General features: G+C 55.2%; 10 protein-coding genes across 10 annotated transcripts; 6 read left to right on the top strand and 4 right to left on the bottom strand.

Moving 5' to 3' along the window:
- Position 1: 1 nt before the first annotated feature.
- BU26DRAFT_607809 (uncharacterized protein) lies at positions 2-1,853 on the top strand. Its single transcript, XM_033835788.1, has 2 exons — positions 2-1,198; positions 1,308-1,853. The coding sequence occupies exons 1-2, from the start codon at positions 92-94 to the stop codon at positions 1,626-1,628; spliced, it is 1,428 nt and encodes a 475-aa protein (XP_033680597.1). The 5' UTR covers positions 2-91; the 3' UTR covers positions 1,629-1,853.
- Positions 1,854-2,241: 388 nt separating this feature from the next.
- Positions 2,242-5,138, top strand: BU26DRAFT_489813 (uncharacterized protein). Its single transcript, XM_033826033.1, has 2 exons — positions 2,242-2,946; positions 3,534-5,138. Exons 1-2 carry the CDS (start codon positions 2,281-2,283, stop codon positions 4,908-4,910), a joined length of 2,043 nt encoding a protein of 680 aa, XP_033680596.1. The 5' UTR covers positions 2,242-2,280; the 3' UTR covers positions 4,911-5,138.
- Positions 5,139-5,381: 243 nt separating this feature from the next.
- Positions 5,382-6,536, top strand: BU26DRAFT_522007 (S-adenosyl-L-methionine-dependent methyltransferase). Its single transcript, XM_033829684.1, has one exon. It carries the CDS (start codon positions 5,455-5,457, stop codon positions 6,460-6,462), a length of 1,008 nt encoding a protein of 335 aa, XP_033680595.1. The 5' UTR covers positions 5,382-5,454; the 3' UTR covers positions 6,463-6,536.
- Positions 6,537-7,159: 623 nt separating this feature from the next.
- Positions 7,160-8,831, top strand: BU26DRAFT_522006 (aryl-alcohol dehydrogenase). The gene is made up of 4 exons (XM_033829683.1): positions 7,160-7,420; positions 7,469-8,071; positions 8,122-8,282; positions 8,329-8,831. The coding sequence occupies exons 1-4, from the start codon at positions 7,318-7,320 to the stop codon at positions 8,611-8,613; spliced, it is 1,152 nt and encodes a 383-aa protein (XP_033680594.1). The 5' UTR covers positions 7,160-7,317; the 3' UTR covers positions 8,614-8,831.
- Positions 8,832-9,172: 341 nt separating this feature from the next.
- BU26DRAFT_553440 (GMC oxidoreductase) lies at positions 9,173-11,182 on the bottom strand (the record flags this gene model as incomplete). Its single annotated transcript, XM_033832207.1, has 2 exons — positions 10,727-11,182; positions 9,173-10,680 (listed from the first exon to the last, which is right to left on the bottom strand). Exons 1-2 carry the CDS (start codon positions 10,935-10,937, stop codon positions 9,173-9,175), a joined length of 1,719 nt encoding a protein of 572 aa, XP_033680593.1. The 5' UTR covers positions 10,938-11,182.
- A 446-nt stretch (positions 11,183-11,628) lies between these two features.
- BU26DRAFT_607803 (multicopper oxidase) lies at positions 11,629-14,191 on the bottom strand. Its single transcript, XM_033835787.1, has 6 exons — positions 13,561-14,191; positions 13,390-13,507; positions 13,213-13,334; positions 13,087-13,165; positions 12,639-13,040; positions 11,629-12,582 (listed from the first exon to the last, which is right to left on the bottom strand). The coding sequence occupies exons 1-6, from the start codon at positions 13,741-13,743 to the stop codon at positions 11,675-11,677; spliced, it is 1,812 nt and encodes a 603-aa protein (XP_033680592.1). The 5' UTR covers positions 13,744-14,191; the 3' UTR covers positions 11,629-11,674.
- Positions 14,192-14,449: 258 nt separating this feature from the next.
- On the bottom strand, positions 14,450-15,781 carry BU26DRAFT_462468 (putative metallo-beta-lactamase domain protein). The gene is made up of 2 exons (XM_033825092.1): positions 15,331-15,781; positions 14,450-15,279 (listed from the first exon to the last, which is right to left on the bottom strand). The coding sequence occupies exons 1-2, from the start codon at positions 15,496-15,498 to the stop codon at positions 14,485-14,487; spliced, it is 963 nt and encodes a 320-aa protein (XP_033680591.1). The 5' UTR covers positions 15,499-15,781; the 3' UTR covers positions 14,450-14,484.
- Positions 15,782-15,833: 52 nt separating this feature from the next.
- BU26DRAFT_607801 (ketoacyl-synt-domain-containing protein) lies at positions 15,834-21,640 on the top strand. Its single transcript, XM_033835786.1, has 4 exons — positions 15,834-16,321; positions 16,371-16,677; positions 16,731-20,192; positions 20,241-21,640. Exons 1-4 carry the CDS (start codon positions 15,981-15,983, stop codon positions 21,504-21,506), a joined length of 5,376 nt encoding a protein of 1,791 aa, XP_033680590.1. The 5' UTR covers positions 15,834-15,980; the 3' UTR covers positions 21,507-21,640.
- A 470-nt stretch (positions 21,641-22,110) lies between these two features.
- Positions 22,111-23,474, bottom strand: BU26DRAFT_522002 (DUF1772-domain-containing protein). The gene is made up of 4 exons (XM_033829682.1): positions 23,219-23,474; positions 23,003-23,170; positions 22,761-22,947; positions 22,111-22,586 (listed from the first exon to the last, which is right to left on the bottom strand). The coding sequence occupies exons 2-4, from the start codon at positions 23,076-23,078 to the stop codon at positions 22,346-22,348; spliced, it is 504 nt and encodes a 167-aa protein (XP_033680589.1). The 5' UTR covers positions 23,079-23,170; positions 23,219-23,474; the 3' UTR covers positions 22,111-22,345.
- A 105-nt stretch (positions 23,475-23,579) lies between these two features.
- Positions 23,580-24,509, top strand: BU26DRAFT_522001 (uncharacterized protein). The gene is made up of 3 exons (XM_033829681.1): positions 23,580-23,913; positions 23,970-24,166; positions 24,260-24,509. The coding sequence occupies exons 1-3, from the start codon at positions 23,710-23,712 to the stop codon at positions 24,327-24,329; spliced, it is 471 nt and encodes a 156-aa protein (XP_033680588.1). The 5' UTR covers positions 23,580-23,709; the 3' UTR covers positions 24,330-24,509.
- Positions 24,510-25,720: the final 1,211 nt, after the last annotated feature.

Raw genomic sequence — 25,720 nt, 5'->3', positions numbered from 1 at the left:
TTCAGAATCATCTACGCACCTCACTGATCAAAAGGCTGCCCCCCGTAGGACTCCGCAATACGCCCTGCGAGGTCCGACATTGCACGATACCATGGACTCCATATTTGCTTCAGCTGACTTCTCTTCTCAATCCCCCGCCGCCACACGGCGCTTGTCAGCGTCTTCCGCTGCACCTTTAAAGCTGCGCGACAGTTGCGACGCGTGCGCCGCATCCAAAGTCAAATGCCACAAAGAAAAGCCCGTGTGTTCGCGGTGTGCAAAAAGAAATATACCGTGCAAGTACGTCGCGACCAAACGTGCTGGTCGCAAGCACGAAAATCGGCTAAGTGGCACCTCGTCTGGAGCCCCATCTCTTAATGCTCAAGTGACGGCGAGCCACGCGCTGGCGGGGTCGAATTGGCCAATTACTCCCTCGACGGCTTCTGGGAGCGACTACTTTACATCATCCAACACTATCGAAGCTTCGCTTGGGCTGGACGCATGCGGGAGCTCGTCGGAGGCCTTTTCCAGCCTCCTGTCACCGGTGGACGCCTCAATATTTTCTACGCTACATGACTTGGATACCGACTTCGACAGCTTCTTCGCCTCACCCCTGCCGCTTCCCATTCCTGAAACTGGTACCGAAAACGCGGACCCGGATCTACTGGGCGAGTCGCGCTTCTTTTCTGGAGGAAACACCCCGAATAGCGCCAGTGCCGCGAAGCCGGTCAGGATCGACGATACACTCACCGTTCTCGAGGAAGCAGTCGGTGAGCTACCGTCCTTCTTCAATCATCGCTCTCCATCCAGCGATGGGAGACTCTCCGGGGTCGATCGTCCGCCATCTCAGGGATCAAGTGTCCCGCCGCACTCGTGCTGCTGCCTTATGCGGGCCCTGGAGCTTCTACGCAAACTCTTCCCCGCTCCCTCGGCATCCTGCAGAATCGCAAAGAAGGACGCCTTCGACAACAGGAACCAGAACCCGACGGTTCAAGCAGTAATAGCCGAAAACGAGAGCACTATCTCCGCTCTCAACGACATGCTCGAGTGTCCGTGCTCGGAGGATGGGTATCTACTGGCGATTATCTCACTGGTCGTTTTCAAAGTCATGGGATGGTATGCAGCAGCAGCTGGGAGGGCCCCGGCTAATGAAGACGACGGCGAAGTTTCAGTGCCGACGGGGCGCAGCTCCCGGAGCTCCTCCGTTCACCGAGAGCAGGTACGTACATCGCGATATACATATGCAGTGGCATTTTGGCGCCCTGAAAAGCCACTCGTGAGGGCCTTCAACAGACCGCATTTGCTAACGTGTATTGGCACGCTCGCAGGTCCTTCAACGGCCAGAAGTGGTGGGCAACTACCGCCTCGGTGGTAAGGACTCAGACCGAATGGCGGCGCAGCTTGTCCTTAGTGAGCTACATCGTGTCCAGCGGCTGATAAACCGCCTATCCGAGAAGCTTAAAGTAAAAGTGTCGTGCGAAGGCTTGGAGACGCCCAACAGCGCGGCCAGTGGGCAGATTGCCCGGACATTCAGCAACCCAACCTTACCTTTTTCCCCCGCCATGCTGGACCATCTCGACACAGATCTTCGCAGGCGTCTCCGCGCGCTATCACTTGATATTGTGGAGACCCTAAGACGCGACTCATGACCCAATATACCTACGTACCCTTCCAGGCCTCTTGACCGCAGATAAGTCGAGATAGGCACCTTTCTTGATACTTCTATCGATGCGAAAGCTGGAGAGCTTAGAAGCATATTAACTGGACGGTTATGTAGATAGATTGTCATTTATTCTGGTTCTTCACATATCTTTCTTTATTGATGTCCTGTCACGCGATATGTTCATGTAAAATATCAGAAGCATACTTTTCAGACCTAGACAATAGATGATGGGAGAGCGTTTCCAAGATGCCTAAGTCAGAACTTTGTAAAGCCACTGCTAAAGGACTTGAACAGATAAACCTAAATGGGTCATGCTGCGGTAATGGGTCGAGCAAAATGGTCACTGTCATGAGTGCAAACTTGCCTTCCTATGTCACATGCCAACTAATCGACCATGACCTTAGGCACTTTCAGGAGCATCACGTGCTCCAGACCGGAGAATGCCTTGGAGGTACAAGGAGGCCGTCGGGATGGCGCGCGGACGGACCCCGACCAATTAGGCGACATCGGACCACATTCAGCCATGCAGCGGAGAAGATTCTATCATGGATATAGCATATAGCTAACAAGGAGGAATCTCAACAATGACAAAAAATCCTCTTCAAGCCTCAGAAATCCACCAGAAATCCACGTTCAACATGGATTCGACCTACGCCGTTCTCGGTGCCACTGGCAACTGTGGCAAAGCCCTCATACAAATCCTCCTTCAAGACCCCAAGAACGAGATCCGCGCCTACTGCCGCAACAAAGCGAAACTCATGCGCACGCTCCCCGAAGAAACGCAAAGCAAGCGCGTCAAGATCTTCGAGGGTGCCATTACCGATGTCGACCTGATGGTCGATTGCATCCGCGACTGCCGATCCGTCTTCTTCGTGGCTTCCATGAACGACAACATGCCCGGCTGCCGCGTCGGGCAAGACTCCGCCATCTCCGTCATTTCGGCATTGAAGAAAATCAAGGCCGAAGCGAAGACGCCGCCGCCGCCAATGCCGAAGCTCGTCGTGCTTTCTTCGGCTACCATCGACCCTTACCTCTCGCGCACTATGCCGTGGTGGTTCCATCCTATCATGATCAGAGCTGGATCTTTCGTCTACGATGACTTGCGACTCATGGAAGTCTTCCTGCGAGATCAGCAAGACTGGATTTCGACTATCTTCATCAAGCCGGGCGGTTTGGCGGTCGACAAGCAGAGGGGCTATAGGCTGAGTTTGGACGATCATGAGTCTTTTATTGCGTATCCTGATTTGGCGGCCGCGATGAAGGAGGCTGCGGATGATCCTACCGGGCGGTACGATATGAAGAACGTGAGCGTTTGCAATACGAATGGGAGTGCAGCGTTTCCGAAGGGAACTCCGCTGTGCATTCTGTATGGGGTTTTGAGGCACTACTTTCCCTGGATGCATAAGTATCTGCCCAGCGCAGGGCCATCCTAGAGGGCATGTAGGGAGAATTGGATAGGCAAACATAGCTGCTCATGAAATTTATCGCTTCCCTAATCGACTAATGACCTCGGGAGCTTATTGAATGCCCAATAAATGCGGTTCATATTCCTGATAAAGCCAACCTCACATGGAGGTCTTCAGCTAGGTGCCTTACCTAGAGCCGACACTCTACCACCTCATATTACAAATCTTGAATTCTAGAAATGGTCGCTTCTCGAACAGGCCCAATCAGATCACACGGAGTGACGTTGCAGTAAGCCAATACCGACGTCCACTGATACCGAAGCCCGAAAGCGCCGTAAGCGAGCAGCCGACCTCTTCTCAGGTGACTTCGATGGTTGTACGGATATGAACTCCGAGAGCTGTATTAGATTTATGGAAGTCAAAATCCGCTGAGTAGCCCCTCCAAGTCGTAGAAGAATTGTAGCCGGTAAAGCCTCGTAATCTAGCAAGTCTTCATCAAAATGTCCACTACCGCTACCACCACCATCACGGCTGCGTCCCAGGTTCGCCTGTCCAAGGGCAGTGTGGGAATCGTTCATGGCGACAAAATCCCTGAAGAGTCTCTCGAAGCCGCAACCCGCCTTTTGCAGCACAACCACGACAAGAACCATATATTCTGGCGCGACGTCAACGGCCATAATCACATGGCGCACGACTACCTCACCATTCTCGCTCTGGGTGCAAGCCCGGCCGAACTACAGCAAGCCTACGACGACAACCAACCCATCCAACGCCCACCGCCGGCAGTCGATGAAGACGTCATTGCCGCAATGGCAGACGACTCGAAGTTTTTGGAGTATCTGAACAAGGGCGACCAGTACACCAACTTCCTCGTCTTCTTCGAACGCCAGATTGAGCAGAAGGGCTGGAAGGAAGTCATCCAGCAGTATGTCTTCAGTCGAACTCCAGTCGCGGAGGCTGTGCTCTCCGAGCTCTACGAGGGAGCATATCACCCGGTCATTCACTTCGGTCTCGGCGTCGAATTCGAGCAACCAAGTATCATCGCGGAGGGCCTCGCTCAGGCCGCCGCGCACAGCAACGTCGGCATCGACAAGTTCCTTTTCGACTCCGAGAAAGAAGCTCTCAATTCTTCCATCGATGCGTCATCCAAGACGCTCGTGGAGCTCCTGAAGGAAGCCGGCGCAAACGAGACAATCCACTACGCAGCCCGCTGGACCGACATGGCCAACAAGATCAACCACGGCGTTTTCGGTCGCGCCAGTCCCGAGGTCACGGCTCTAGCTTCCCAGTTCCGCGTAACTCCGGAGAACCTGGAACGACGCTGCGCCGAGGTCCTCAACTGCGCCGCGTACATGGCCGGCTGCGCCCAGCGCAAGGGCAAGGGCCGCAAGATCGACTTCTTCTACATGCACAACGTCACGAGCTCCATCTTCTTCACCGTCTTCATGAAGCAGCCGTGGATCAAAGTCGAAGACAAGGTCCGGCTCGTTGAATGGAAGGGCCGACTGGACATCGTGTGGTATGCCGCCAGCGGCTGCCCGGAGCTCAACGTGGACGATGTGGCGGGTTATGAAGCGACTCATGCGAAGGATATGGGCTGGAAGGAACTCTATCGTGCCATCACTGCCATGCATGATGATGGACATGTTGCGAAGTTTGTGCGGGCGTTGAAGAACGGAGAGGAAGTGTCGAAGCCGTTCGAGCATGGAGAGCATGGGGATGCGTTCCCGTTGAAGGGCGATATGTGGTTGAAGCTGGCCCGCATGGCTTACGATACTACGTTGGGCCTCTCTCCGGAGGGGAAATGGATTTGGGGCGCTGGATTCGACCAGCCCTGGGGCGGGATCCCCAATGTGCAGTAGGGGAACATTTTGCTCGAGCGCGCTCACGATGGATTCCAGCGAGAAGTATGAGAGTCGAAAATTCCTAATGGGATTGATCTATTCCGCTTCGCTGCTATCTGGCATGTGATCGTGTGTCTGTTGAATACATGAATAGATGCGCCCCTTGGGTAGCGGAACCACTGGAATAGGCTCTTCGCAGTATTTTTGGTCACACAGTTAGAATACCTGATCACGTTCCTTTTTCCTCCACCCCGACATGCTCTCGTCCTTTCGAGGTCGGATGATAATAGAAGATGGAATTCTTCGACTACGCACTCCTTGAATCTGTAAAGGCATTGTCGGTAGGCGTTCTCTTGGGAGTACATACTTCGGCGTCGCTTTCCTCCTAGGCCGGACCCCTCGCATCCCGACACTTGCAGTTTCGGAGACCCGTCCAGCATGTTGCTTCGTATATACCGGCCCCTCAGAGTACCTGGAATCGAAGGCTCATCCTCATACGCTGAGCGCAGTTAAACTTTCTATCACAGTTCAATTCAAACGCTCAAGACATCACTGCATCGCCATGGCTCCAAGCAAAACCCAAGATCTCGAAACGCCCTTCACTACTGGTGCCATCGGAACCGATGTGCCCTTCTGGCGCTCTTACATCGCCGGTCGTCCCTCCCCAACCGAAGACTTCTTCGAACTCATCAACGACTACCACACGAAACACGGTGATCCCAACACCGGCGTCGCACACGATGTCGGAACCGGACCAGGCAACATCGCTGAGCGACTTGCAAAATACTTTGACCACGTTGTTGGTTCGGATGTCAACGACGCTGCACTGGCCGCCGCCCCGGCCATCGTGTCAAAGGAGCACCTGCAACGCATGACCTTCGTTAAGTCGCCAGCCGAAGGGCTCGCCGCGGCACCGATTCCGGAGGACGTCGGCAAGGGCAAGACCGACTTGGTCGTTGTGAGCGAGTGCATGCCTCTTCTCGACGCGCCCAAGGCACTGGAAGCTTTCCATACGCTGCTTCGTCCCGGAGGCACAGTCGCCATCTACTTCTACGCGCGACCGATCTTCACTGGAGACGACGCCGACAAGCTCAACGCTATCTACGACAAGATCGCCACCCGCATCTGCACCTTCCTCCTGCCGTTCAAGGGCACGCCCGGCTTCCCCTTCCACGCCCGCGGAGCTGAAGCGATGGGCAGCTGGCTCGACAACATTGAATTCCCCGCCAGCCACTGGAGCAATGTACAGCGGCACAAGTGGAACAACGACATCCCTCTTCTCTTCAACAGCAAGGAGGGCTACGACTTTGAAATTGAGCGAGTCGACCGAACGGGCCCGGAAGACGTCAAGAAGGAGGTGATTGATCGCGGATTCTGGGCTGAGGAGTGGGATGCCGAGCGTGTTGCGGGCTATTTGGCTTCGGTGTATCCAAACTACCGTAAGAAGGCTGGTGAGCGATACTCGGAGATTGAGCAGATGGTGGAGGAGCTGCGTGAGGCTATGGGAGGGAGTGGGGCGACGAGGACGGTTTCGTTCCCTGTTGTGCTTATACTGGCGACGAGCAAGTAGAGCATCTGATGCTTCGCTTGGTCTTGGTAGCTACACCATCTCTAGGATCTTTGCTAGCGCAATAAATCAAGCTTTCTTGTCTATCAAAACTCTCTCGCCTGCTTGATACGTCGCAAGCATATCTATGCGTGCCTTGTTTAGGCCACGGAAGTGAATCCTGAAGATCTTCAACAAAGGTAACAGACTGTAACGTGCTTGCGGGGTGTCTTCACTGCCTCGCTCGCAAGGTATTAGCAAAGCCTACGGCAAGGTTTGCAGCACCCAGACGTTTTGCACTCCAGAGGCTAGGAGTGAATGATCCAGTCACGTGATAAACTCGAAGGGAACTCCTCTTACCAACTTCAGAGCACTCTATTACTCACGCCATTAGTCACCGCATTGCGAAGGCCGCTGCGCGAGGGTCGGTGCATCGATCAAACAAAGCGAGCTGCAGTCGGGTTTCGGACACCGAGCGCTTCGGTCGCGCGTGCATCGGTGCAGGTCTCGGCAGCGGGCGCCACAAGTCGGAATTAACGGTCGCTATATTTGCACTTCCGGCGTGGCGCGCTCGTACCCATTTTTGCACATTTTGGCGTTGCCCAATCAGCGCGTCCCCGCTTTGTGCAAATTCTCGGCACCGCAGCCGCTGGGAGTTAACGGTGTTAGGCAACGCGCTTTGTTGCTTCGCCCCGCTGTATCCGATGCTTCACTTCCATATCGACTTCCAGTTTGGGCTCGCATAACGCTTAAAAAACAGCCTCGACCGACCTTCTGCGTCCTTATCTCTCCTCCGTATTCAACTCTGCCGTCTCCTGCTAGTTGCATCGTATTTGCAACTTCTCCAATTCTACCTGCAGCTCAATTCTATCAGCCATCATGCCGCCAAAGCCAGCGCCGCCCAAGAGTCTGCTTGGCAGGCACCGCTTGCTGGCGCCTACTGCGTCGATTCGTGTCAGCCCGATCTCGCTGGGTGGCATGAGTAAGTCTTACCGTTCTTGTTTTGATTTCCTTTTCTGACCGCGGCTAGGCCTTGGAACTGCATGGGGTCCAATGATGGGCGAGTGCACCAAGGAGGCTGCCTTCGAACTTCTCGACGCTTACTACGACCTTGGTGGCAACTTCATCGACACTGCGAACGTCTACCAGAATGGCCAGAGCGAGCAATTCATTGGTGAATGGATGGAGAAGACCGGCCGCCGTTCCGAGATGGTTGTCGCCACCAAGTACACTCTGAGCCCCAAGGCCGGCCAGCCCGTCCAGCAGAGCAACTTCGGCGGCACTGGATCTAAGAGCATGCACCTATCCATCGAAGAGAGCCTGAAGAACCTTCGCACCGACTACATCGATATCTACTACGTGCATGCTTGGGACTTCGCAACTGGAATTCCAGAGCTGATGCAGTCGCTCAACATCTTGGTGCAGCAGCGAAAGGTGCTGTATCTTGGTATTAGCGACACTCCGGCATGGGTGGTGGTCAAGGCCAATGCTTATGCCCGCGAGCACGGACTTCGTCAGTTCTCTATCTACCAGGGGCGCTACTCTGCACTCATGCGCGACCTTGAGCGTGATGTCATTCCTATGTGCCGTGATGAGGGCATGGCGATTCACCCCTTTGGCGTGCTCGGCAGCGGTATGTTCTCCTGTCTTCTCTATTCTCAAGGACGTCACTGACCAGCTAAGGATACATTCGTTCACCCGATGCTCCGCCAAAGCAGGGAGGACGTCAGACCCCGCACATGCTGACTGGTCGCGAGGAGAAAGTGTCCGTTGTCGTCGACAAGGTAGCCAAGCGACACGGCGCTCCCATCACATCGGTTGCGCTCGCCTATGTCATGCAGAAGGTAAGAAACCAAATCCAACTGAAGTACTTCGCTCTAACACTCACAGGCACCATACATCTTCCCCATGGTCGGCGGTAACAGCGTCGAGAAGCTAAAGGCCAACGTCGAAGCCCTCAGCCTCGAGCTGACTCCTGAGGACGTGGCTGAAATCGACAAGGGCTACGATTTCGACCTTGGCTTCCCGCACAACTTCATCAACATGGCCGACTATGCTCCCCAGGGCCCTCAGGATGCCAGCTTCTTGGCTGGCATGGGCTATTTCGACTACGTGGCGCCTCAGAAGGCCATCAAGCCTCACAAGGGAGAGCTTACGACGGCTTGGAAGTCTTAGATGACCATGCAGAGAAGGGGGTGATTCAATTGATTGCACTGGGCGTCACTGGGTCTCTAGGCTGAGGAACCCCTGATATCTTCCGACTTAGGTAGTCGCGGAAAATGGAAAGGAAATATGATACTCTACTCCTTGCACCTACACGCATTCAGTGTTTCTACTTGCCGACCAAACTCTTTCGGCGATGCCTTTCATGAAGATCTTCCCAGAATGTCGATGCATGCGTCTAGAAAGATACAATGTTGTTCTGCGAAAGTGAATATTTTGCATATCAAGTTCTTACGGTGTATAATTCTCTAGATAGAACAACGTGTGTAATAGCTACCCTAGAGGCCTTCGCGGATGTGTACAATAGACAAGCTAATTTTACTTACTTGTACGGCGAGCCCTTAGATCCGGAGAATTCTCTACTGTAAGAGAAAGATATACTGTAAACAAACCCTTAGCATTCGGATTCAGTATCCACGCGCAGAGCTAAGTGATTCTAGGAGGCCGCAATGGAGTATCACCCAAGTCTTTGAATTTACTATAATATAGGCACCGCAATCTAAGCGGAATCCTAATGGTCAGCAGCCTGTATATCCCTCGCAGCTCTATGCGCAATCGCATACACATCCGCCATCGGATGGCACGAAGGCGGACCAGGAAACGCCGCAGCACCCACCACGCGAATCCCCTGCAGCCCCTTAACTCGCCAATCACTATCCAACACCTTCCCCAGCGCGGCCGTTCCCAGCGGATGATGAAACGAAAACGACGCATTCTGAATCGCCTTCCACACCTCCTCATCCGTGTTCGGCACATTGCTGCCCGGATACGCCTCCTGGACAACTACAGACTGCATCTCCTCCGATGCCATCATCTCGCGCATCTTCTTGTACGCCCAGATAATGGCCTTCTTGTCCGCGGGCGAGCCGTAGTAGTTGGAGAAGATGAGCGGGTCGTCCTTGTAGTCCTTTGAGGGGATGGTGACATAGCCTGGGTCTTCGGCTTGCACGAGACTGACCCAGGCGGTGACCAGGCTGGTGTTGGTGACTTGCTTGAAGGGCACGGTGGTGTATTCCCAGATGATGTGAGGCCGGTCCGCGGGGAGCGAGGTGTAGTGCGTGGCGTTTACGCCGGCGAAGACGGCGTCAGGAACGCGGGTGGCGGCGTATACGAAGCCGTTGTTCCAGCCGAGGGGACCAGATCGGTTGGCCGCGTACTGCTGCTCTGCGATGACTTTCTCGGTTTCGTTGAAAGCCCATTGCCAAACGGTCTTGACTTCGGGCGTGACTTCGAGCATCACGACGGCGACGGGGTGGTCGTAAAGATTCGTGCCCACTGCGGGAATGTCTGCGACGACGGGGATGCCGAGCTCGGTCAGCTTGCTCTTTGGGCCCACGCCTGACAGCATTAGCAGCTGTGGCGTGTTCACTGCGCCAGCTGTGACAATGACTTCCTTCGCCGCGAGGGTGGTCTTCTTCCCGTTCAGCGTGTTGACATAAGACACACTGGTAGCCTTCTTTCCCCTGAATCCGACCTTTGTGACCCAAGCGTTGGGGATCATCTGCGCGTTTCTCCTCGTCTCTATGAGCGAGCCAAACGCGTTGCGAGCGTACGATCGCGTTCTCTCCCCGGCGTTGATCGCCGCAATGCCCAAGTCAAGTCCGATCCCCGTCCCGTCTAGCATGTCGACTTCCTCCACACCGAGCCCCGCTTTCAGTGTGCTGATAAACGGGACGTCGAAGCCAGTATAGGCACTAGTGCGACTAACTTCCAGCGGCCCATTGCCAGAGGCACTCAAATTCACGTACTGCTCGTAGTCGGCCGGTTGGAACTCGTAGTGGCTAGTCGCTTTGAAGTCCTCAAGAAGAGAGTTCCACGCAAGGCCGGGGTTTCCTGAGATAGTTGCCCACTCGTTGAAAACTGAGCGGGCGCCGCGGCAGTATGCCATTCCGTTAACGGCACTGCCGCCGCCAAAGGCGCGTCCTTGCTTGAGGTCTGGGGCGTTTCCTCCGAGGTTCGGATCTGGCTGTGATGTGTAGTTCCATTTGTACTCTGTGAGTAGCGGATAATATGCAGGAGCTACAATTGGTTAGCTAGTTCCCCTAGTCTCGTGGGAAGCACTTACTGTTGACCAGTGAGTTGTTGATCCCATCTGGCCCAGCTTCAAGCAGGACAACGCGCTTGCTTGGATTCTGCGAGAGCTTTTCCGCCAGGACAAATCCAGCCGGGCCTCCCCCAACAATCACATAGTCATAAGTGCCGGTGAGCTGCTGAGCGACCGTTGAGGACACTGTAGCGAAAGCAAGAAGAGCCCTAAAGGCATAAAGAGCGACCATCCTGACTGAAAAACTAAAATGACTGCGACACAATGCGCAACAACCATAAAGTGTTCATCATCTTATACCTAGCCGCGCAAAGAGCTGAACCTCCAACAACACGAGTTCCCAGCATCTCGGACCCCTATCCCGGATGTTTCTAAACATGCTGCCGTGATGTCTGACAGACCAGACCTATGGGAACGCTCACGTGGCGCCTCGTGGCGTAGACGCAGGAACACTGTGAGCTGTCCAGGTGCGTGGTGTTCGTGTTCGGTTGGGGAGTCGCTTTCGACTTCGGCGTTCGCTTAGGCTTCCGTCCGGGGCTCGTGTTCGGTGTCGGAGGAGCGGCTCTCGCTACTTCGGGGGGCGGAAATAGACCTGTTGCGTGGAGATCATGCTCCATCTTCCCCCTTTTGGTGCTTTGATCACGTGGGAACAAGGGCTTGCGCTGATGGGTAGAATTTTGGAGGTGTTTCGTGCGAGTGTGGTGTTGGGAACGACAAGCGAGCACGTGGCTGGAATGTCGGAATGAACGACTTGCAGGACCATGTACATGATCCAGCGCACCCGAAAAGGATAGCTAGAGGTAGAAGTCTTTGTTGACACTATTGCGATATTTGCAGGACCGGGTTTGAATCATGATCATAACGTCTCCTTTCGCAAGGCAAGCACTCTCCGTACAAAAATACATCAATTTTCTACGTCTATTATTAGGCAACAAAGTAATGCCATTCCCATCCAGCTCGATCCCTTTCTCATATCCCCGAATCATCCTGCAAAACCCCCCCAGGAATGTTCGTAGTATTATAATACTCCGTCCAACCATCGCACCTATCCCCCAACTGCCCCAGCATTCCCGCCTTCTCCATCAGCGGCTTGATCTTCCCAGGCTGCTCAATAAACTGCAAGCTCAACCCCGCGCTCGCGTGCCACGCGATATGGCAATGCATCAACCACGCGCCCGGATTATTAATCTGGAACGCGATCCAAACATAGCCGTCAATCGGACAATTCACGACGTCCCTCCTGGCTGGGTTGTCCAACAGCGGAACCACGTCCTTGGAGAAAGGACCCTGGTCTTGAGCCAGGATCACGAAGTCATGTCCGTGGAGATGAATGGGGTGGACAGAGCGGGGGATCGTCTGCGGTTGCGCGGCGTCGGAGAGCGTGTAGTTGTTCTCGATCACGAAGTAGACCCATTCGTTAGTGTCGTAGTCGAGGAATAGGGGCACGGTGTCCTCGGGAAAGTTCATATTGTCGTCGATTGTGAGGCGTTTGATGGTTGGGTCGCGCCAGTCGATGAGCTGGGTCTTGTTGCCGAGAACCCACTTGTGGATGAGCGAGTTCTCGTCAGTGACGTTGGGCCAGGCTTGCAGCCCGATTTTGAGGTAGTCGGATGGAGAGAAGCCGTTGACGTTCCTGCCTACTTGTCGCGGTACGATAGGCGTGAGGTCTTTGGGTGAGGGGTCCATGCAGCCGAATCCGTAGTGCTGTGCTTCTTCTGAGGTCGGTGTGTATGGCTCGCCTTTGTCTCGCGGGTTGTAGCGAATGATGCCAACTTTGCTCGGCCAAGTGTCGTCGTCGCAGTAGTTGGCATGCATCCAGAAATTAGTGCCGTGCTCGAAGTCGGCGTTCGCTTCCACAATGATCTCGTAACGTTGCGCTGGAAGGAATTGTGAGTGAAACCGCCTTGATCAAGGGGAACGTAGCCAAACTCACCTATGCCCACGATCAACACATCCGTTTCGTACGGCTCAATTGGAACAAAGTCGTTCTGAATAACCGTGAACTTATGCCCATCGATCCAGAATTTCAGCGTCACCAGACTTCCCGTATTCACGAGGCCGATCTTGTACTTCGTGCCCTTCTTGAACTCCAGCTCATGGTATTTAGCCTTGCCCGTACACCGCGTGTCATTACGAGGATTGCAGTCAAAGACGCCTTGGCCGTTGATAAGTGTACTCAGAGGAATGGGAGCATGAGGCGTGAAGATTTCGAGCCAATAGAGCGAAAACGCGTCCGCGTGGTACCAGTCGCCAATGAGCAAAGGGCCGAGATCTACGTCGTAGTCCATGCTGGAGGGGCCGTGGATTACGATAGGACCGAAGATGCCGTTGGTGTCTGAAAATATTAGAAAAGCTGACCTTTGGCTGCATGTGACACTCACACTGCAGACTGTAATGAGAATGGTACCATGCAGTGCCGTACTGCATAGCTCTGAACTCGTAAACTTGTGTATCGCCAGGCTAAAACCCGTTAGCGTAGCCGTCTCCTCTCGAGGAGGGAGTCTCACCTTCGAAGGGCACTGTGTAACACCGGGAACTCCATCTTGCCAGTTCGTCTCAAACATTCGAATACCGTGCCAGTGAATCGCGGTCCCATTGTGGTTCGTTAGGTTATTGTGGACCGTAATTCCTGCAATCTTCAGTTACCTGAACTTTGACACCAGGGTTTTGCCGGGGAAGCTTACGGACGGTGTCGCCCCAATCAGCTTCTACGGTGGGACCGGGGAATTGGCCATTGACCACAGTCATGTTGGTCAGGTAACCGTCCGGCGCCATCACCGCTTCTGAAACCGTGAAGTCGTACTGTCCACCACGCGTTAGCACTTCTCTAATGCGTAGGCTCTAGCGCTCCTTACCTCAACCAACTTCCCAGGTGGAATTTCCACCTCATAGTCGGTATGAATATCAAACCCATCCTTCCAGCAACCACGCGAATGCGGGCCATGCTTGCACTTCGGCCTAGGTCTCGCTGCTGTGCTCCCCCAAGCAAGCGCCAAAAGGCAAACGCCAAAGCCCACGAGTCTTCCAAAGCAGCCCATGACTTCGTCAGTGCAAGGAGACGATCCTCTTTTCCAGCAATGGCGCCTTTGCAAGCTATAAAGCGCTGACGGCTCGGGTGCCGGAGCTCCCTACCTAGGTAGTAAATTCGCAGAGAACCGTACCAGGGTAGCTAGCGCCACAACTTTTTCGACGCACCCTTGCCCGCCAACGCCCAGGTTCTTGGGACGCGTGCTACATGCCGAAGAAGAGGAGTACAATAGCGCTCACGTGGCTCACGTGCTCTCTCAGCTTCGCGTTGGCGTTCCTGGTTCCGGGCAATGAGAACTCGTGCGTGCCGGTGACCGGGGATGCCATGGGCGATCGCGGTCATGGCCCTGGACTTTGGATACCGCGGGCACTCCATGGCTCCCAAAAATGGAAGGCGCGGGGAGGTCTCTCGGGAATCGCAGGCGCGGTGGCGGGAGTGCTGAGGGCGACGTGGTAAACAAGGAAAGGAGCAGCGAAACGAGATCCCGACAGCGCCGTCGGAGGTCCGAATACGAGGCCCGACTGCGCACATACTGGTCTGAATGTATTCTTGAGCACGCTAACCCTTGTCGACGCTAACCCCTCCGTTTCAGTGCCAAAGTAGCCTTCGCACAAGGCAGTAAGGATTGATTGCTTAGTCAGGAACTGTATAGCGCGATCACGGCGTGAGAACTCAGATGAGGGAATCGTGATCATAAGGTGATATCATAGAACTATCGCAAAAATCCTTGAACGCCTCAAAGACAGCTGCCTTACACCATCTCCAGCGCAAACCACTTCTTCTCACCTCCCCTGACCTCAAAAGCTACCCTCCCATCCTCCGCCAACTTCCTAAGCACCTCATCCATGAACGGCTCCAACGCCATTTCCGCAACCTGCCTGTCCACGCCACTTCCATGCATCTCTGCGACCAGCTGTTTGACACTCACGCTGCCCTTACCCGTCCGCGAAGCCTTCTGCTTCTGCTTGATGCGAATCAGGGTCTGCATCACTTGCTCCTCCCTCCTGCTCTTCTGCCCAAGCTCACTCGCAATCTTAGCTGGAAGGTTGCGAATGACTTCGCCATGAGCCGGATATCCGATCGCGCAGCGATGCGTTTGCATGAGTCGCAGCGAGGACATCCACGTGCTAAGCTTCTCCACGGCTGCTGTTCCATGGCCCAGCACGTTATCGCCTGTAAACATGGCGTTCTCCTCCTCGAGGATGAAACACATATGGTCGTGAGAGTGGCCCGGAGCGTGAACAGCGCGAACGGTTGCACCTTCCACGCTGAAGATTTGGCCGTCTTCGATAGGCTTCTGCCATTTTCCAGGTGTGTGTTTGTAGATGGTGTCTGTGAGATGGGGATACATGCGCAGAAGGTCGGGGATGCCACCGGTGTGATCGCCGTGCCAGTGTGTTAGCAGGACGTGCGATAAGGAGATGTTGCGTTCTGAGAATGTGTCGGAGATGAGGTCCGCCCATTCTGGGAGACCTTGTGCGGTATCAATTATAAGCCTTCTCGAGCCCGTGCCGATGATATAGGTATTCGTTCCTTGAAGCGTGAACTACAGAATTAGTATTCGCTCCTCATCATCAAACCAAAGGACAATGGGTACCTTTCCCGCATTTTGACCCAGCACTCGAAGCACGCGAGGACTAATCTGCTCGACATCCGGAAGCACTGGTAGACGGGCCACCTGCGTCTCCAGGTAATCCTCGAAGGCACAAATGTTCAGTGCCTTGTTGATTTGCTTGTATCCTCCTCGATGCTTTGTTGAAGTCATCTTGATGGTCTTCGATCCTGAGTCGCAGTTGAAGCACTCTATCGGGACTGGGATGCGCAGTGTTGAAGATACGCGGAGACCTTCCTGGCTAGGCAGCTGCGCTGAAAACGTGGCCGCTGGTTATCATGACGCTCGGACCGATTCGGAAGGGTGGGATATTGCACCGGTACTCTGGTCGTACGGATCGCGGAGCATGGGTAGCGAAGAACCGGACATCCGAGAGTTCGACCAGAGCATCTGCATGGTAGCTCAAGGTTCACATGCTTATCTAGACGTAAATCACAGCCCGTAGCGCCATGGACGGTGCTCGCTTGTGATCCACGCCTTTTCAACGTCATCGCGGTAACTCAACGTTGACCGCGCCCGTTCTTATCTTTGCCTTAACAGCATCTCCTGTATTCAAATTAGCTCCACTTCTGGGAACGCCTTTCCAGTAGCGCCCAGGCATACCAATCTTTTATAACACTCTTCTGAAAATCAGAATGCCAAGCTTCGATCTCCCAGAAACCCAGAAGGGTAATCGAAGGATGAAGCTCGCTTACTTCAGCAACGAGTTCCCGCATGATGACCTCCAAGATCTACTACGCCGGTTGCACCTCCACAGCAAAGATCGACAGTACCCCATCCTCGCGCGGTTCATAGACGAGGCCACGTTAGCCATTCGAGACGAAGTGCGTCAGCTTCCCGCGGCACTGAAGTCGCTGATTCCGCCTCTTGATACGCTCTTTCACTTGGCCGACTTCCCCGGTCTTCGCAAGGGTCCTCTGTGTGGGTCTGTTGAAGGAGTCCTTTTATGTGCGGTGGAGTTGGGTACCTTCATAGGGTAAGCGATGTCGGTCTGAGTACAGTTCAGTCTCTAACAGAATACGCAGGTATTATGAGGACCATCCTAATGAGTTCGACTTCGATTCCTTCAATGCATGTCTGGCCGGATTGGGCATTGGACTGCTAGCCACTGCTGCGGTCTCCTTGTCTCAAACCCTGGTCGATCTGCCCACCTCCGGCGCCGAAGTGGTGCGCCTCGCTTTCCGCTTGGGCGTCCTTGTCGATGAGGTATCGCAGAATCTCCAGCCGAGGGAGACAGTCAACACTGGCTTGCCGGACTCCTGGGCTTATGTGATACCGGATGTGAAGGTGGTCGATGTTCAGAACGAGTTGGATGCGATACATGCCAAAGCTGTATGTGAAAGTGTTTGATATTGGGTTGCATAGACACTAATAAGAAACCACAGAGAAATCCGACGCCTAGTCAGGTCTTCATCAGTGCATTGAGCTCGACCTCGGTGACTGTTAGTGGTCCACCATCCAGGCTGAAGGACGTCTTTCTCCATTCTGACTTCTTCCGAGATCACAAACATGTCTCTCTTCCGGTGTATGGAGGCTTGTGCCACGCAGCCCATATCTACAATCAGGAGCATGTGGCCCAAGTTGTAGAGACTGCTTCGATGAACGCACTGCTCTCCAAGGCACCCAGGATACCCATATTCTCCACGAGCACTGGGAAACCGTTCGTAGTGAAGAGCGCCAAGGACCTGTTCGAGGCTATCATACACGAGATCCTTACGCAGAAGATCGAGTGGAATAACGTGATCCGCGGTGTGTTGGATCGAGCCAGAGACGCGAGCGCTTCCGAGTGGGACGTGCTGGTCTTCCGTGTTTCCCTTCCGGTTCACGACCTCACATCGAGCTTCGAATCCGACCTTCCTGGAACTGAGCTGACGACCCGCGAGTTGATCCCATGGGTTGCGGAGAAGGGTACGGAGACCACCAGCCCGAGAGGATCTGCACAGTCCAAGATCGCCATCGTGGGCATGTCCTGCCGTATGCCTTCGGGAGCGACAGACACTGAGAAGTTCTGGGAGCTCCTTGAAAAAGGGCTTGATGTGCACCGGAAGATACCTGCCGACCGTTTCGATGTCAACTCTCACTACGATCCGGCAGGAAAACGCGTCAATACCAGTCATACCCCGTACGGCTGTTTTATTGACCAACCGGGCCTCTTCGACGCACCGTTCTTCAACATGAGCCCGCGGGAAGCGCAGCAGACGGATCCTATGCAGAGGCTTGCCCTAGTAACCGCATACGAAGCCCTGGAGCGCGCAGGATATGTTGCCAATCGAACCGCGTCCACGCAACTGCCTCGGATCGGGACGTTCTATGGGCAGGCCAGTGATGACTACCGAGAAGTTAATACGGCGCAAGAGATCAGCACGTATTTTATTCCTGGTGGTTGTCGTGCGTTTGGCCCAGGGCGCATCAACTACTTCTTCAAGTTTTCAGGTCCTTCCTATAGTATTGATACGGCGTGCTCTTCGAGTCTAGCCACCATCCAAACAGCATGCACGGCGCTCTGGAATGGCGATTGTGATACGTCAGTCGCTGGAGGGATGAATGTGCTCAGCAATTCTGATGCGTTCGCCGGTCTCAGCCATGGGCACTTCCTGTCGAAGACGCCAAACGCATGCAAGACATGGGATGCTGAAGCTGATGGCTACTGTCGCGCGGACGGAATCGGATCCATTGTGATGAAGCGCCTCCAGGATGCGGAGGCAGATAACGACAATATCATCGGCGTGATCCTTGGGGCCGCGACGAACCATTCCGCGGAAGCAATCTCCATCACCCACCCACATGCGGGTGCCCAGGCCTATCTCTCACGACAAGTGCTGCGCAGTGCTGGGATAGATCCGCACGATGTCAATTATGTCGAGATGCACGGAACCGGTACGCAGGCTGGCGATCACGAGGAGATGCAGTCCGTCAGCGAGGTGTTCGCTCCGGTTACGCGACGTCGCAGCTCGAAGAACCCGCTGTACGTCGGCGCCGTCAAAGGGAATGTCGGCCATGGAGAAGCAGTGGCCGGGGTGACTGCCATGCTGAAGGTTCTGCTCATGTTCGAAAAGCAGGCCATCCCGCCGCATGTTGGCATCAAGAACAGGATCAACCCGGCATTCCCCAAGGACTTGGACAAGCGCAACCTCCGAATCCCGTACGAGAAGACGCCGTGGCCTCGCGTGCCGGGGAAAAAGCGCATTGCTGTTGTGAACAACTTCAGTGCTGCCGGTGGAAATACGTCGATCGCGCTGGAGGAAGGCCCAGTCCGTGACGTCATAGGCACAGACCCCCGCCCAGCTCACATCGTCTCCGTCTCCGCGAAGAGCAAGATCTCTCTGAAGGGCAACCTGGAGCGCATCATCGCGTACTTGGATGCGCATCCCAATGTTTCGCTCTCAGACCTCGCATACACCACAACCGCGCGTCGATACCACCACAACCACAGGGTCGCAGTCGCCGCCACTTCCGCCTCGCAGATCAAGAAGCAGCTCAGTTCGCATTTATCGTCCATCGACAGTCACAAGCCTATTCCCACTACCGGGCCACCTTCCGTCGCATTCGCTTTCACCGGCCAAGGCTCGTCCTACAAGTCGAGCAACTTCGAGCTGTACCATGACTGCCCCTACTTCCGTGCGCAGATCCAGCACTTGGATGCCCTCGCTCAAGGTCAAGGTTTCCCGTCCATCGTTCCGGCTATCGATGGCAGCTTCCCAAAGGAACATGCGCACTCGCCCACGGTGACCCAACTTGCACTCGTCTGCACTGAGATTGCGCTCGCTAAGTATTGGGAGTCTTTGGGCGTGAAGCCGGATGTTGTGGTCGGGCATAGCCTGGGCGAATATGCCGCTCTACATGTGGCCGGGGTACTTTCAGCCAGCGACGCCATCTTCCTCGTTGGCCAAAGGGCCATGATGCTAGAGGAGAACTGCACTGTTGGCAGCCATAAGATGATGGCTGTGCGAGCCTCACTCACGGAAATCGAGCAGTGTGCTGGCGACAGACCGTTCGAGGTTGCTTGCATCAACGGCCCGAAGGAGACTGTACTAAGCGGAACGAGAGGCGAGATCGACGCACTGCTCGAACCACTTCAGGACGCCGGGTACAAGTGCTCAAGTCTCGACGTCGCGTTTGCATTCCACTCCGCGCAGACGGACGCCATTCTCCAGGACTTCGAAGAGACAGCGAAGGCAGGTGTGCACTTCCACGCGCCTAATTTGCCGGTGGTGTCGCCTCTCCTCAGCAAGGTCGTCTTCGACGAGAACACCATCAATGCGAACTACATGCGACGGGCAACCAGAGAGGCCGTCAACTTCCGCGCAGCTCTGGAGAAGGCTGAGCAGATCGGAACTATCGACGAGACGACTGCTTGGGTCGAGATCGGACCGCACCCCGTCTGCATGAGCTTCGTCAAGTCTACTCTGTCTTCCATCAATGTCACTGTTCCTTCGATGCGAAGAGGTGAGGACAACTGGATGACGCTTGCGCAGAGCCTCGGAACGTTGCACTGCGCTGGTGTGCAAATTGGCTGGAACGAGTTCCATCGTCCGTTCGAGAAGGCACTTCGGCTTCTCGATATGCCTACGTATGCTTGGAATGACAAAAACTACTGGATCCAGTACAATGGCGACTGGGCTCTGACGAAAGGCAATACCTTTTACGACGCGGAGAAGAAGCAGACGCAGAACGCCGTCACTCCGGTGGCAGTGTCCAGTCTGCAAACATCGACCGTGCAACGCATCATCGAGGAGAGCTTCCAAGGAAATGTTGGCAAAGTCGTCATGCAGGCGGATCTGATGCAGCCCGACTTCCTTGCGGCAGCCTACGGCCACAAGATGAATGGATGCGGCGTCGTGACTTCAGTGAGTAACTCGTTCAACATCGAAAGCTACCTACTAACGCTTAATCAGTCGATCCACGCTGATATCGCGTACACCCTAGGCGAGTATCTGTACAAGAGCCTCATCCCTGGCGCGAAATCTGTATCCATCAACATCGCAGACCTCGTCGTACTCAAAGGGCTCGTGGCTCAGAAGAACACCAAAACCCCCCAGCTCATCCAAGTGGCAATCACCACCGCCGACATCCACTCCGGCGTAGCTCACTTGAAATGGCACAACGCCCACGCGAACGGCACAGTGGACGACCCCTTCGCCAGCGCTACCATCTACTACGGTGATTCGAATGCGTGGCTCTCGTCCTGGACGCCCCTCGCGCATCTCATCCAAGGCCGCATCCAAGCCCTCGAGCAGCTCGCCGAAGAAGGCACCGCGAACCGCTTCTCCCATAGCATGGCGTACCGCCTCTTCGCAAACAACCTCGTCGACTACGCCGACAAATATCGCGGCATGCGCTCCGTCGTCCTGCACGACCTCGAGGCCTTCGCAGACATCCAGCTCTCGACTGAGAAAGGCGGGACCTGGACCGTGCCGCCGTACTTCATCGACAGCGTCGCGCATCTCGCCGGCTTCACCATGAACGTCTCCGACGCCATCGACACGAAGGCGAACTTCTGCGTCACGCCCGGCTGGAGCTCGATGCGCTTTGCGAAGCCGCTGGTCGCTGGGGCCAAGTATCGCTCGTACGTCAAGATGATTCCTACGCCTGACGATCCCGCGGTGTATCTGGGCGACGTGTATATCCTTCAGGATGATGCTGTCATCGGCATGGTGGGCGCGATCAAGTTCTGTCGCTACCCGAGGATCCTGCTCGATCGCTTCTTCTCTGCGCCGGACGACGCGAAGGCGGCGAAGCATGCGGCGCCGGCGTCAAACAAGCCAGCTCCAGCGCCGGCCGTCCCGAAACCCACCATCCACGTCCCCGAGCCCGCGCAGAAGCCCGTCCCAACCACCATCCTCTCCCCACACCTCCCGCCCACGCCGCCCGAACCCGCCGTCATCAACGGCATCGAGCCCCCGGCCACCGCCACCGTATCTCTTGACTCGGACAGCACGGCCGCAAAAGCCATCGCGCTCATCGCCAACGAAGCCGCGCTCGAGCTCGACGACCTCAAAGACGACGTGCAGTTCGCGGACCTCGGCGTCGACAGCCTGATGAGCCTGGTCATCGCCGAGAAGTTCCGCGAGGAGCTGGGCGTTACCATGTCGGGCAGCTTGTTCTTGGAGTATCCGACTGTGGGGGATTTGCGGGCTTGGCTGGTCGAGTATTATAGTTAGTTAGGGTTTGTTTGATGGTTAAGAGGAGTGGACTTGCTGGATGGTGGGTGCCGGGATGTAGTAGTGTTTTTTGAGTGGGTTTTCATTCGGTTTGTGTGGATTTTTTTAGACTTTCGTAGATTTGTATTCCAGAGACTTTCGTTCGTTCACTTTTGCAATCCACTTCTTCCACTTTAGGTCAAGTGCGTTCTCGGTTCGCTGTGTCTTCTATCCGTCTAGGCTCCCCCTAGAGACGGATACATGAATACCTGCCTCAGCGTTATGCTATTATTAACACGACGTACAAACCATGGGAGTACCTTTATCCACGTGCGAAGGAACCACAATGATAGGTCATCAAATGCTGAATGCGACCTCAGTCCCAGCGCCCTATTACCGAGTGAACTCTCACCTGTCCTGAAAGCAACGGCTGCAAGTACTAGACTGGCTGCGAGTGGAGGGGCGTTTAGCTTTCTCCGCCCGGCGGGCTTATACGATGGGGATTTGCTTGCAGGTCACGCGGGGGAGTTGGGGATGCAAGGGCCAGAGAGAGGCGAGGTACTGGTTGCGGATGGAAATTGACACACCGCTCGATTTCTCGGTGGACTGTTCTTGTATAAATGGGTGGATGGGTGAGTGGGGTGATAGTAGTAGTGATAGGAGGACTTGCTACTTGAGGAGAGCCATCTATCAAGCGAAGTTCAACGCAGAAGAGGCGTTAGACCATCGCCCCCCGTCTCTGAATTTGCTACATGCCGATACTGACCACATAGACCATACTCCCACCCCTCAACCCTCGCATCCCTCCCTATCGCCCGAGCATTACCCGCAGTGTCCCCGATCCCTCTCCGCCGCTCCACTCACTCCCAAAGCCCACCCAGCCCCAGCAGCGCGCCCCCAAGCGGAAACAAACTCCTGCACAAGTGCAACAGCCGCCACCTGCCCACAAGCCCCTTAACAGCTTCCCAGCTCGCGCCATCGCCGCCCATTCGAGCAGCGGCCTCGAGCGCAAACAGCCTCCCGTTTGTCGGCGCCATGATGAACCATGTGAACGGCAGCATTAGCACCGTCGTCACGCCTGCGGCGACGAAGATCTTCCATCTGTGGAGGTTGACGTATGCGTTAGCTGAGGATTCTTGAGTGGAGGAGAGGAGGGAAACGGCGACCCAATGGGGGCGTTTCTTGGGTGTTTCGTCGTGAATAGCCAGTGTGTATGGCTTTCCACGATTTACAGTGTATCGAGGCATGCTGGTAGGAGCACTGGGACACACGTACCGCTTATTCGCAACCCGCTGCGTATACGCCGTGTACGAATACAGCACCATAGTAGCAACCGAGATGCTGGGAAGGACCTGGTGGCCCAGGGCGTACATCCTAGCCCATTCGCGCAGGAGTTGGGTGGGGGATGTCGTGGTGCTGAGGAAGACGGGGACGGCGAGGAGGGAGAGGGACATCATTGTGCCTGATTATGGTCAGGATCGAGCGTCACAATGGTATCAATGGTTGGAGATAGATACCTGAGAGGAAGGAGCCGGATACTACAGCCAGCGCACCGGTGCCGGTGATGGTTGGCTTTGGGGATGCTGGAGGCATGACTGTCGTTTGTTCACGTTGGCGTCGTCGATTGAGATAGATCAGAGCTCTCTGTGGACGCGATAGGATGAGTATACTACGAACGATGGTATCTTGAAGATATTAGCTCCAAGAAGTAAGAACTTGATGAGAGAACCTACCTCCGCCGACTACATCCTCTATCCATCCTCCCTTGCCATGATCGTGCGATGTCCGGAGTCGCTCTACCCATCCTCCCTCGCCCTTCCTCTCCGCGTCATTCGGAACTTCGCACAACGAGAATTCCAACCCAGCGGCGGCATCTCACTCGCAACGAAACTCATCGGAGCCTCGCAAAGCGACAACCTCCGAAGCAAGTTGTGACCCACGTGCCCGCCACGCCCGCCGCGACCGCCGTGCCCGACCCATCCGTCTCCGCCCCGCGAGCCCCGACCCACCACATCCGAAACGCATTCGGTCTACACCACCACCCCCAGAACACCAAGCCGCTCCTCGGAACAAAGGAAAAATGTACAAGAAAACAAAATAAGCCTGCCTTCCATCCTAGGGGCTTAGCGAACAAAAAACTTCTCTCCGCGGCCGTATACACAGTAGCGCCCAGTCTCCACTTGAAACGGAAAGTTTCCGCTTACATCGGGATCACGTGAATATCATGGCCTCAGACGATACTACTACGCCTCCCCAAACAAACGGCTCCACCACGGGCGGACAGAAGGGCAAGTTTCTCTGCCTGACTATCCTGGGGTATCGGAAGGCTGGCATGAGCGAGGAGGATTACCGCCACCATATGACCAAGATCTCGGCGCCCATGACGCAGGACCTGCTCGTCAAGTACGGTGTCAAGCGATGGACTATGGTAGGCTCTCTTCACCCCAACTTTGCTCCTAGCGTGCTGAGATGTAGTTCGTGTAGATCCATAACCCGCTCGAGACGCGAAAGCTAACAGCCGAGCTTTATGACCCGCAAATGGCAAACGTAGCGGACTATGATTGCTTCAGCCAAGTCGTTTTCAAAGACTTGGAGGGCTACAAAGCGATGAAAGAGGATCCGTTCTACAAGGAGCACTTGATGCACGACCACGAGAACTTCGCGGATACGCGACGGAGCAAGTGAGTCCATTCCTCGCTTCGTCTTTCTCAACATCGCTCTTACCTTTGGGCACATTGGTGAAAGCACTTACAGTACTGACGGATAATGCATAGGATCACCATTGGGTGGGTCGAGGAATTCATTAGGGATGGGCAGGTTGTGGACGGCATGAAGGACTGTTGAGAAAGAGGCGACGCTGGGTGGGACCATGTTGACACAAACGAAGGTGATACGGCACAATAGGGCTTGAACGCGACCCGAGAATCAGGGGCATCTGCGGTGTGTAGACGCCGTACTTGCTGGAAGGGTATGAGCGTGTCAGTAATCCAAAGACAGAAACCCAATGCATGTATGACGACGCCATCCCTGAATCGCGTGCGTTCGTTATGAGCATGACCGGGCATGTACTGATGGGGTCCATGTCTGCCCAAGCAGACGGGTCTTCATGAATCGCATTACTATGCTCCGTTCGTGCTGCGGTTAGTACGGCGACCAAAGGAGGGGATGAAATACTCCAAGACTAGGCGCGTAGGGTAGTCCCTCTCTAAGTGGTAACGCCGTGGCTCGAGCTTGGGAGGAGGAAAAGGAGGGAACGAATGTGCCGTGTTCTTACAGGTCTTGTCGTATAGAAATGCTACCAGGGGTTTTGTGCTGGGTCGAACGCGCACCGACGTGTCAACAGGCGAGCGCAGAGACGATCGCCTTGAGTAAGCGGGGATCCGTGGAACCTATGGGAGGGTCAATAGATGAACGCGGAACCTGGTACTGCTGAGATGAGATACGGCGCGGCGGGGTGTTGAGAGATAGGGTTCCGCGCTTATTGGGCCGGCCGCAAACCTATCTCAACTCGCTGTGAGCCCTACGGCCCGCTCATGATTACCATGCAGAACCAATAAGTGCGTAAGTCGCTTGGATAATCAGCTGATTGCCACGCGGTCGGACAGTCCGTCGGATGCGTCTGGTCCTGGTCGGGGATAGCGTTGGCTTGGTAGAATCTTGACGGCTCGGTGCAGCGCTATCTTGAGATACCCGAGGCAGCGATGCTAGGGTAACGGCTCCACGTGTAGACTGGTAGGTGGCGACTCCCGTCGGCCAGGTTCTGTATGGCACAAGTCCACGGCCGTGAAGCGTACCGAAGGTCGGCGTGCAAGGTGAAGCCAGGGAACCACGTCGGATCGTCTCTCCATTCTTCCGCCGTGTAAGCGCGTAGCAGATTGCGAGCGAATTGCAGCGGGCAAGGCTTCCATTTACCCGACGGGCGAAGCTTGGCAGGCCGGCAGCGGGCGTGGATGCTCATTCTGCTGCGCTGGGCGCGGCGGACAGCGCGAAAGGAGGACGCGAGGATGAGCAGAGTGGGGAGGGAGACGGCGCTAGCAAGGGCCAAGCACCCCAGAGTGCTCCGCTCCGCGAGCCAGGACGCGGGGTAGGCCCACTGCGCTGCTCAGTCCACCGCCATACTCAACACCAAAGGTGCCATCGTCAGTCGACGTGACGTCTGTCGCGCGCGCTCGTTTTTTCTGCGCGGGTTCGAGCGGCGCCTTTGGCAAAGCTTCTTCGCTCGGCTGAACGCACTC

The sequence above is a fragment of the Trematosphaeria pertusa genome (assembly GCF_010094035.1).
Source record: "Trematosphaeria pertusa strain CBS 122368 unplaced genomic scaffold BU26scaffold_12, whole genome shotgun sequence".
NCBI classification, from domain to species: Eukaryota; Fungi; Ascomycota; class Dothideomycetes; order Pleosporales; family Trematosphaeriaceae; genus Trematosphaeria; species Trematosphaeria pertusa.
Note: the sequence above shows the minus strand (reverse complement) of the source record. Positions and strands in the feature narration are given on the sequence as shown.